Source organism: Aplidium turbinatum, chromosome 2 (genome assembly GCF_918807975.1).
Source record: "Aplidium turbinatum chromosome 2, kaAplTurb1.1, whole genome shotgun sequence".
Classification (NCBI taxonomy): Eukaryota; Metazoa; Chordata; class Ascidiacea; order Aplousobranchia; family Polyclinidae; genus Aplidium; species Aplidium turbinatum.
This window is the reverse complement of record NC_137473.1, coordinates 18,184,083-18,195,312: the sequence shown is the minus strand read 5'-3', so window position 1 is coordinate 18,195,312 and position 11,230 is coordinate 18,184,083. Positions and strand designations below refer to the sequence as shown.

Here is an 11,230-nt window from a genome sequence, read left to right as displayed (position 1 = left end):
TTTTGAAAATAAATAATTAAAATGTAAAATAAAAGCATTTCACTATGTGCAATTTGTGCATGCCAATTTTCTCAAATGTGCGATATTTAACGGCTGAGTTATAAACCATTAGGCCTAATCAGGGCGGCCTCAATGGCCACGTCTCGTGCTTTTCGCGTGTCTTTGAAACCAATACCAGATAGGGTTAAAGGCGAAGCCTCAATTTCATGTTCTTGTTGAAGAAAAACAGCAGCATATTACGTTAAATTAAAAATTTAGACTACCGCTAAAAGAAGTACCGGTAGCGATTGAGTAGCTTCGAGCTAGAATTTAGTTTAAAAATGTGAAGGAAAAGAATACGTCATGCTCGAGTAGATGTTTGCATAGTACATATAGCCTCATGGGCTGTATTCACAATAGGCCTAGTCAGGCGGGGATTTATGGGGAGGGCCCAGGGCTCCCCCCGAAATTTTGTGAAGAATTGTTGAAATTGTATGTTTCCGCATCAAATGGTTTGATATGCTTCTAAACAGCTGATATTAGTACCACGGTGGGCTTAACTTATCCTGGGAGGGGGAGAATATTTTTTTCTGGTTATTATTGTTGAAATTATCCATCGATTAGACTCCGGTATTTTCTTTCATACAACTTCAAATACATTTTAATAGTAACTTTTGTTGGAGCTGACACCAACGCTGAAACAAATGACGTCAGCTGAAAAAACCTGAAACCTTGAGTGGCTGTTTTATATTTTTTAGTCTTCATTATAATTTCAATCAATTAGGCTACCGTAGCCTATATGGCTGCAAACATAGGCTACTGGTCACAGCGGTAAACCATAATCTCTTCGTGGGAAAATTGTAACATAAGATTCCGGATCCGTTCGTCTGTATGTAATGAACGAAACAGAAACACTCCTTTGAAACGTCTATTCAAAAAGTGTATTTCTGTAAAAATAGCCTCAAAGTTGTCGAAAATGGGGTGCAACGCGATACACCACTAAAAACTTGTCACTACAATCCAAATTACTTAGATAAAAGACGGAATTTTCGTCCAGCTGGCAAGCACTAAGCAGACAGGTAAATATGCCTTTAACTTTCAAGCAACCATTTTACGAATGACTAACTTAGAATAATTTGCGATATCTCAAACTCAAGTAAACAGTAACTGTGACGCAATAATGAAAGACATTGTCATGCAATTCAAACAGGTGTTCAAAGGTGGTGATGCAATGTTTCATCAGGTCTTACGAACGATGGTGCAATATTTGGACATTTTCTAGCAATTTCCATGACGTAAGATGCCAGCTAGGTTAAGTAGACCATAACGGTTTTATATGACGTTTGATTTGGTGAATAATTGTCGGGAACACATACAAATATCCGATTGGTCATGGACACTGCATAGGCCTAGGCTACATGGTTTTAAACCAGATTTCAAATTTACTTGGTTGGTTGTTTTTTTAGAATCTGTAACCTCGGACTGACAAAGCCTTGATAGGTTATTCCTGATAGTTTCGTAGGTCGCCTACTTGTAGAAACTCTTGAGGAAGGGCCGGTTACCGAGATTGGCAGAGTGAAGTTTCCGATTGTTGAAGTGTTGTTGCCTGGGAATTATTTCATTCGTTAGGTGCCGCTGAATGGAGAACAGTCCTGAAATGCGTTTCTGAAGCGCATACCTCGAGAGCCGAACCAGCGCCACGTGATCTTAAGCCGGACGAGTAACCACTGAGCTAACAGGGCTAACGTGCATGCTTTAGCAATTTTTATTCAAGCAAAATTTATTTTTTAAACATTCACAATTAATGAAAATGGCTGTTTTAATGTCTATTTTATAGCATAATTATCGCATATGTCGTGGTATCATTGTTCATATCTGTTTTAGCCTATCTTTTTCTTTCATTTTAACTGATTTTCAAGTTTTCTGCCCCCTCCGCCAAAAGACACTCCTAGATCCGCGCCTGGCTAGGCTATATGGTTAGAATAGCCATTTCGTATTTTTTTTATGCAGTGGTTATTCTTACCATAATATTCTAAAGATAGCTTCAGAGCCTATCAGCCTATGCAATATGCACAATTGCACCTGTAGCCTACACTCGGCAGCCGTGGCTGAGTGGTTAGCGCGTTGGGCTCGCAGTCGAGAGTCTGCATGTTCGACTCCAGCCACCCGCACTTGCTGTTGTTTCTCTGGGCAAGAAACTTTACGATAATTGTCTCTACCTAGTGATCGATTTCGAGTAATGGGTAGTACCAAATTTAAGTCATAAGTAGAGTAGACAACCGGAAACAGACATTGCAGTCGGCTGCAGCGTGGGTCAGGTGTATGTCGGAAGGCGTACACCGATGCATAGCGCTCAAGTCCGCTTTCCCGCAATGCAGGATAAAGATAAACAAACAAACAAACAAACTCAAGCAAGACACATTGTTTGTTGCTTTTTAATTTTTAACACAAAAAAGCTGCCCTTTATAAACTCTAAACTCGACAAATTTTTAACGTGAATGTCCCGTGTCTGTGGCTCATAGCGACTGCATCGGTTTTAGATTACAAAGGGCGTCAGTTTGACACAGCCCATGAGCGTTTTTTTTTTTAGAACTTTATTTATAATGTGCTTTTTTGGTGCTTTCAGCTGAAACAGTATATATAAATAATCAAGGTAAAGTTATTAGAATTTTTTCATTTTGTTGGAGTTGGAGAATTCTCTTGATAAATTTTAATAAATTAAGTTGATAAATCCTCTTGATAAATAGGATTTTTTAAAGCCAAATTTGAAAATTTAGGCTTTTTTTGAACCACTTTGGATTTTTTGGTTTAAAAAAAAATCCAAATGTAATTTGGTTTTTTAGGCTTTTTTTGTTTCATTCAAAAATTTTATGAGTATTATGTTAAGAAGAGATCAAACTATCACAAAAAAAGAAAAATTGCCTTGCATACCTTGAAGTGCCAATTCAATAAATACTAGAACTGAACTGAACTAGCCTAACATGCTGTGATGGGATGAGATGACGATGATTTTTCAAGGCTTAAGTGCTTTGCACTTATCTAAAGTCCTTTCCCAAACTCGTGACCAAACTGCTCGAGTCCTTTTTGATCAGTTGCCAATGAGATTTTTCCAAGGTGATAATGTTCAGGAAATAGAGCAACAATACAGGAAGATAGGCTTTATTGACTGGTTGGTCATCTGAAACTGAAGTAGCCTATTTGCTGGGAAAATCCCAAAAGATACAGCAGATTTTTAGATTGTTGTCAAAACATACACAAATTCTGCAGGTACACATGGATTTGCAAACTTGGCCACATAGGCTATGCTTTTTGTTGTTTAACAGTTCAGTTCAGTTTGTTTTATTTCTGACCACCACAACCACAAAAAAAACAATAGGCTTATGCCAAACATAGCAGAGGTCTAGAAAAAGGTTAACCATGCCAATCTCCAATGTAGTTGTAGAAGGGATTATTTCTACCGTCACTTTGACTTGACCAAACAAAGGAGAGAAATAGAATGAGGTTGCAAATGTTGGACTCATTGCTGAGAATAAAACCGCATTTGCATTCCTCAAAGCAATGCTGTAAACACTTTAAAGTAACACCAAGGATGCTATCTTTGTTTACATCAAAGAACATGTATTAAACTGACAAAGTTGACGAAGGTTCAGTAAACAAAGAAGGTCTTTTGTGGCTGCTGCAAGAAGACGATGATCTCATTTAAATTTTTTGACTAGATGACTGCTAGGTTTGTCTATTCGCTACAGACCCAGTCGCTTTAGAATATTGTTAAACTGTTATTTTTGTCTTTTAGTGTCTTGTCGCAACTGATTTTGTTTCTTATAAGCTAGTGTATAGGTAGCTTTGTGTCTTTTAAGGAAAAAACATAGGTTTGTTAGAGTTTGTAGCAGATTTGGCTTTTTTTTAGGCAAGTTTGGCTTTTTTTATTTTGGCTATCTGGCAACCCTGGCCGCTAGTAGGCTATTACGTTTGAATCAGTTAGGATTGTGTTCAGAGTCTGTATGCTACTGATTTTGCTGCAGCAGCTGTGATTTCTGACTCAAGACTGTTAATAATGTAGAAGCGACAATACTTTACATCCAGTTTTTGTGGTGGAACGTTAACCATATTCGGGTGTTTATTTTTCTTACTTTTTGTGTTACTGGATCGAGAATTAGTCGAAGATTAAAATCATAAACAAATATAGGCTACTTGTGAGCAAGCACTACTCGGTTGAATTTCAGTCAGTGGACAATACAGCAGCAAAGTCGACCTCGTGTCCGATCATTCCTTGCCGACTTCGCCCAGGAATGTCGCCATCACAACGAAAAAACAGTAGATGACAAACATAACAGAGGTATAGAAAAAGGTAGAAGTGACAAAACGCGGACGTTATAGCGTGTATGATAGCAAAGCAGGACAATCAGTTTAAAATATGGCACGGTCGTAACACCTAAAATTTTTATAAATTTAGAATTTTTTTTACTCATTTTAATTGTTAAAGAAAAAAAATTCACTAGCCTTTTTTTCTCTTTGTTTTAAATTTAAAAAGATTATGACGACGCCACGGTTACGATACGACCGTGCCATATTTCAAACTGATTGTCCTGCTTTGGTATCATGCACGCTATAACCTCCGCGTTTTGTCGCTTCTACCTTTTTCTAGACCTCTGCTATGGTTGTCATATACTGTTTTTTGTTGTGATGGTCAGAATTAAATACGGCCATAAAAATGCGTAGTCTAACGATTGAGTCACATCGGGTTAGAATTTAGTTTAAAAAAAAATCACCACTGGTGGTATCAAACTCACACCCTCGGACTGCGAGCCAGACAAAGAGCGCACGCGGCACGGATTCACTTGGCAAAAACAGTTGAATTTAGAAGATATATATGCTCGTTTTTCATGTGTTTTGCTTAGAAAGTGAAAGCGAAAAAAGAAAAACATACGCAGCAAGCGCGCATGCGCAGTAAAAGCGACGTAAATATTAAAAAAATGCATGGAACGGCTGTATTTACGGCGCCGTGAGGCGTTAGTGTAGCCACTTCCTTTTTCTTTAGCAGATGGATTAAACCTCAATCGAAAATCTCAAACTGATTTCATCTGTGTTTTGGTGAACAAGCATAAAACTAAGTTTCAATTAAAAATAAATACATTATGGAACTAAAGATGATATAAAGAAGCTTTCAAAGCCATGGATCACACGACCCAGCTCCTTACTGCTGCTAAAAGTGGAAATTCAAATTTACTGAAAAGACTTTTAAAAGTTGAAGAAAATTATAATTCTATGGACACTAATGGATGTCATCCAATTTATCTTTCTATATCTAATGAACATGAGAAATGTGTTAAACTGTTTATAAAAGCGGCCATAAAAAGAGGTGATAATCCATTGAAAAAGTGGCCTAGTAAATGGAGAAGTTTATTAACTTATGCTGTTGTCGGAGGTCACTTTGACTCAGTCAAGCTGATTTGCAAGTATTATGCCAAGAATGTTCATTTTAGGAAGTACTTATATTGTGATGATATTAATGAAGCTATGATAGAAAGTGTTGTCTATCCAAATATTTTAACATTTTTATTGAACTTCTTTTCTTGGGATCCAGATTATATTTCTAGTGCATTTGGCTATGGGCTATTGATTAGCGCTGCAGAAAAAAATAATTGTGACAGCATGAAGATTTTGATTCGTCAAGGCCTTGATGTCAACAGACAATTAATCATATATCGCTCACAATCTGAGAATGAGCAACATATTTCTCATTTTGAACTTATTAAAAAGTTGATTATTGATGTTGGCTATGATGTGAAACTGATAGATCTTGTTGATGTTGTCGCTTATCGTTTCACTGACGAAAACGTAAACATCAATATTTTAAAATTTCTTGTAGAGCATGGTGCTGATGTGCATGCATGTTGTGAATGCCCTGAACGATGGTTTAATAATCCCACAATTGTTTCAGTTACTCCATTATTCGCCAGCGCTATATATGGAAAACTTGACATTTTAAAGTATTTGTTAATGGTAACTAGCCAAGAAAGGTTAGGACATTGCAATGCTACTTCTCCAGTGATTGCAGCAATTAGAGCAATGCAGTTAAGATGCTTAGAAGTTTTGATTGCTTCTGGATATTCCATTGATGGCCGATTGCAAGGTTGTCAAACTTACCGCAGCTCACCATTCTATGGCTCAAATCTCCTTGAGATCATTGATTTTTCTGTTATGTCAACAAATGGAGTTGAAATGTCAAACTTTCTTGATCTGTTGTTGAAAGAAAATCTCAGTTTAACTACTCATTTTATTGATCTTTCAATATTTCAAGATTTATTATTGAAAACTATTCCAGGATTTTCCAAAGTGATTTATGTTTTAGTTAAATATGGTGTAATTGAACTGCTTTACAGTCAAAACAGCACTTATCGATCATTTTATTGCAGTGTATTGAAAGTGTGTCATGAATATTCTAAAAGAGTGATAGATACTTCGGTTGAAGAACAGTCAGAAGTTTATAAAAGTATTCTTTTGCTTCTCAAGTTAATTCCAGTGTTTCAGCCAAGACAAGATTTCTCAACAGAACATGATCTTCAGCCATTAGTTCTTCCTTTGAAAGAAATTTGTCGACAAAAAATTCGATTTTGCTTATTTCATAAAAATTATAATCTGTATTTTATTAAAAGTTTAAAGTTGCCAGATTCACTTATAGATTTCCTAATGTGTGTGTAAATTTTGTTGTACAATATGTTTTTGTTACTTCTAAGGAGCTTTATTTTATCAACTATGTGTCAAATGGGTTCAACTACATTCATTTGAGTTTAAGTCACAATTGTGTATAGTCACGCCCCTCTGTTGAAACCAGGGTTGAGAAAAACCCGGGTTTTTTTAAAAAAGCCCAACTCGCCCGGGTTTTTTTAAAAAAACCCGGGTTTTTTTTGGGTTTTATTGGGTTTTTTTAAAAAAGACGCAAAAAAGGTAGATTCATGCTTATTTCACCTCAAAACTACTTTTTACGAATGAAGTGCCTTTCACTCACAGTAGGCCTACATGCTTGCATAACTCAATAAAATAATGCACTAAGGCTGTTGTTGCTTGAATGTTGCATCATCCATTAATTTCAAGATCAAGTTGGATGTTGCATCATCCACTGATTTCTATACCGGTACCAAGTTGATTTTAATGTGGACGTGGTAGAAATCACATTATTGCATCATTTGCTTTAGATTTGAAGGCAAGGAGCATTTATGCCATCATGTTTAAATATTTTTTATCATTTATATATATATTATATAAATGTAATATAGTAATGGATGAGCGATTGCGTGGCCAATGGCCATTTAGGCAAATGCTCTGAAACAAGCCATGCGTTAGAATCCAGAATCCGCAATTGGTAAATAGCCTCCTAAATTGCATTTCACATCATATATACAGACTGCAGTAGAGTAGTAGCCTACTTTCACCAGTTTAACTATAAGGCCTTCTTGCATAAATGAGTTTTAGTGTAATATACACAAAGTGGCATTACTTGATTTTTGTGTAGCCTACTGTACAATATCCACTGCGTTTTCAGTTTATTCTTGGAAATTTACTTCAAAATCACATCCTTAGTGTCCTAATTTAAAGTTTGTTTTAAGTGCCTTGTAGTGTTTTTGTTCATTTTTTTAATTTTCTAATAAAAACTGGACAAATATGATGCTCTGGGTTTTTTTATGGGTTTTTTTGGGTTTTTTTAAGTGGGTTTTTTTAAAAAAACCCACCCGGGTTTTTTTGGGTCGGGTAAAATACCGACAACCCTGGTTGAAACGGCATAAAAAATAATTCACAGATTTTATTAAAACATTTAAAGCCTTAATAAATGCAATGCGGTAGTGCAATTAAAATCTTTTAAAGTTAATCTCTGCCATGTCATTAAACTGTTTGTTTTCAATGTTCTCAAATATTTTCAGTTTGTTGCCTTTATCCTAAATTCAGGTGGTGGCAGTGCATGAGCAAACATGATTTGAATGTGCTAGGGCAGGGGTTTTCAACCGTTTTTTGCTCATGGCCCACTAAATTAGTAAAAAAATGGCGTTGGCCCATTAACGTTTAATGAAAAACACCTAATGAAAAACTTCATCAACGAAAAACACCAAGTTTCAACAACACAATAAATTAATCAGCTGAACATTCACACAAATTTAATGAGAAGGTTGTTGCTGTAGTTTGTCTACAAGACTTTGTATTCTGGGTGCAGTCGATGAGAGTGCGCAGCGTATGTCAGCTGCAACTTCAAGTCTGTTGCGCGGCTTGGATCTTATGTTCAATAGGGATGAAAATACTGACTCACACAACCACGAGTATTTGCTGTCGGATGTACCCAGATTGAAGACCAGCGATAAAGGCATCCCTGATTGCCGCTTCTTTGATTTGCACGGAGGTAGAATCCATGAAATTGCAATTGCCACTTAGCGCTTTCAATCGTTGTAAAAAATCTTCTAACGATTCTCCAGAGTTTTGATGGCAAGTGTTGAGCTGGTGTCTGGCGAATACTTCATTTACGGGCTTCACATATGCACTTTCTAAACGCGCAACTGCTTCATCAAAGGTAGCGCATTCACTGATGTAGGAATACACCGATGCATCAATCAAACTGACCAGAATATCGAGCTTATCTTCGGCTGTAGCATTTTCGATCCGACGTAAATAATTTTGAAATGTTTTCCTCCAATGCTTCCATTTCTTGGTGCTATCTGAGGCATTTACATCTAAGTTGAAGGTCGGCGGTCTTAAGCACTTGCTGTCCATTAGTAATCAGTTTACAGTTAATTAAATTGTACTAAAACACATTAGTTTACTTTGACCTTTGTAAGGCTTTAATTAACTGGTTGTAAACTTAACTCTATGGAACATAAAATAACAATAATAAAAGACGCGCTCAAACTAAACAGCATGCAAGCTTCCCAGCCACTGCACTACAATGTGAGTGGCAACTCATCGAGTAAGCAGAGTCACGCAGCAATTAATCAGCCAGAAGCAAAGTAAAGGAAACACAGTAGCAATAATAGTACGCAATAATAACGCAATTTTACGACATTAGGTCTTCACACAACTTCCGGAACAATCGAGTATTTAATGCGCTGTTTTTGATATAATTGATGCTTTTAACGACCACATCAAAAGCGCATTTAAGACCGTCAAGTAAGATTTTTGAAGCTAATGCTGCACGATGAATAAAGCAGTAAGTGGTCACAAGATTAGGTGCTTTGTTCTTTACGAGCGTCTGGAATCCACTCTTGGCACCTAACATGGCTGGTGCGCCATCAGTGCACACACCACACAAACTTGCCCAACTTATGTTCTCTTTATCAAAAAAATCCTCGACCTTAGCCATTACATCTTTTGCCTTTGTGGTGGTTTCCAATTCACTGCAAAAAAGCAGCTCTTTTTCACATTTTTCTCTGTTACATAACGAACAAAGGCCATTAGTTGAGCTGCTGAAGAAACATCTGTTGATTCATCCAGTTGCAGAGCAAACAAACCAAACAATAACTTATCTTTAACTTCGGTGACCACTTGCTCTTTTATATCATTCGCCGTAAGATCAATTCTTCTCTGAACTGTGTTGTCCGACAAAGGAATTGCCTTTATCTTTCTTTCACCCAATACATTTCGAACCATAGCCAGAGCACTTGGCTTTACAAGAGTCTCACCAATATTATGAGCCTTTTTCTGTTTGGCAATGAGTAGGCTCACTTCAAAAGATGCCTCTGTCAGTTTCTTATCTGTACATGCAAACGATCCAGTCTTGTCAAGTCGTTGACGCTTCAAACCGTTTTCCAGTCTTTTAAAGTATTCAATATCTTTGCCCTTAAGGCCAGGATGATTCTTTTCCAAATGATTTTGTAATTTGGATGGTCGCAGTGATTCATTACTCAAAACACGATAGCAAATGACACATTGACCCTTTTCCTCACCTCGATCACTGAATGAAGTAAACCCATACTTTATAAAATCTTGATTGAATTTTCTTTTTGCCATGCTGAATTATTAAAATCTTTATACTATTAAACATTAAATTGAATTATGTCTAAAATCAAAATTGAATTTATTTTATTTAATTACAGTATTTCAAATTCACTGCCCAGTGCCCAATCAACCAACCAAAGTGTACCAGCATCAACGCAAGATAGCAACTTCCATAAACAGTGCAGCATTGTTAGCAGAAATAATGTCGTCACAAACGTAACGTTCTGTGTTCAATGTTCATGATTTCTGATATCGCTGTACAGGCTTGCCAGGTTCTTTTGCCCGAAAATTTTTGTTTGGCATTTCTTAATTTGGCCTTTTAAACATTGTTCACATGGCTAATTGTGGCAATTTCAATAAAACCATGGACATTTTTATTTCCCTCCGTTTTCTTCACAAAGTTTTGCATTAGTGACATCATAAACCTCGCCAAGCAATGAATGAAGATAGCTAAGTTGTGCAATAGCAGTACGTGTAGGCTGAGCTTTGTTGCAGTTTTTCCATTTTTTATCAAATCCCATTACTCCTTAATGAAAAAACCTTCGATTTTGCAGCGGTTTGCCTATTTGGCATTTTTTTAGGTCATTTGGCATTTTTTGACCAGTTGTTTGGCATTTTTTTTATAAGTGGACCTGGCAACCCTGTCGCTGTATGCCAAGCTCTGTGGCCCACTGAAAACAGCGTCATGGCCCACTACTGGGCCATAGCCCATAGGTTGAAAACCTCTGTGCTAGGGCAAACCAATACATAATGCAGCCATTTTAAAGAGACATCACTTGGCTACTGTGCAGACATGATTTTGTAATTTATCATATATAAATTTTCACTTTAAAGTTATTTGTGTACATTGTACAAGTTGCACCTCGACTTTGCAAGTAAACACTTGGTACAAAATTCTGTGTTTTGTACTCGAATACATAATTATGCAGTCCCATATTTACAGTACTTACTACCGTATTTTACGGACCATAAGGCGCACTTTAAATTCTTTTTTTTCCCTCATAAATTGATCGTGCGCCTTATGGTCCGATGCGCCTTATGTATGGATCAAGTGCGGTAGTGCTTTATTGCCTACACTCAAAACCAGTACCGATATACTATTATATATGGTCCGGTGCGCCTTATGGTCCGGTGCGCCTTATATATGAACAAAAAACTAATCAAAGCAATTTATTGACAGTGCGCCTTATAGTCCGGTGCGCCTTATGGTCCGTAAAATACGGTACTTATTTTTTAACCTTTTTTTTTAGAAAAGAAGTAGTTTTGATTTGAG

General features: G+C 36.7%; 2 protein-coding genes across 2 annotated transcripts; both read right to left on the bottom strand.

Moving 5' to 3' along the window:
* Positions 1–8,274: 8,274 nt before the first annotated feature.
* On the bottom strand, positions 8,275–8,736 carry LOC145788393 (uncharacterized). Its single transcript, XM_082600163.1, has one exon. The coding sequence runs from the start codon at positions 8,734–8,736 to the stop codon at positions 8,275–8,277; it is 462 nt and encodes a 153-aa protein (XP_082456289.1).
* A 585-nt stretch (positions 8,737–9,321) lies between these two features.
* On the bottom strand, positions 9,322–9,969 carry LOC145788392 (protein FAM200C-like). Its single transcript, XM_082600162.1, has one exon. The coding sequence runs from the start codon at positions 9,967–9,969 to the stop codon at positions 9,322–9,324; it is 648 nt and encodes a 215-aa protein (XP_082456288.1).
* Between the last annotated feature and the right edge of the window lie 1,261 nt (positions 9,970–11,230).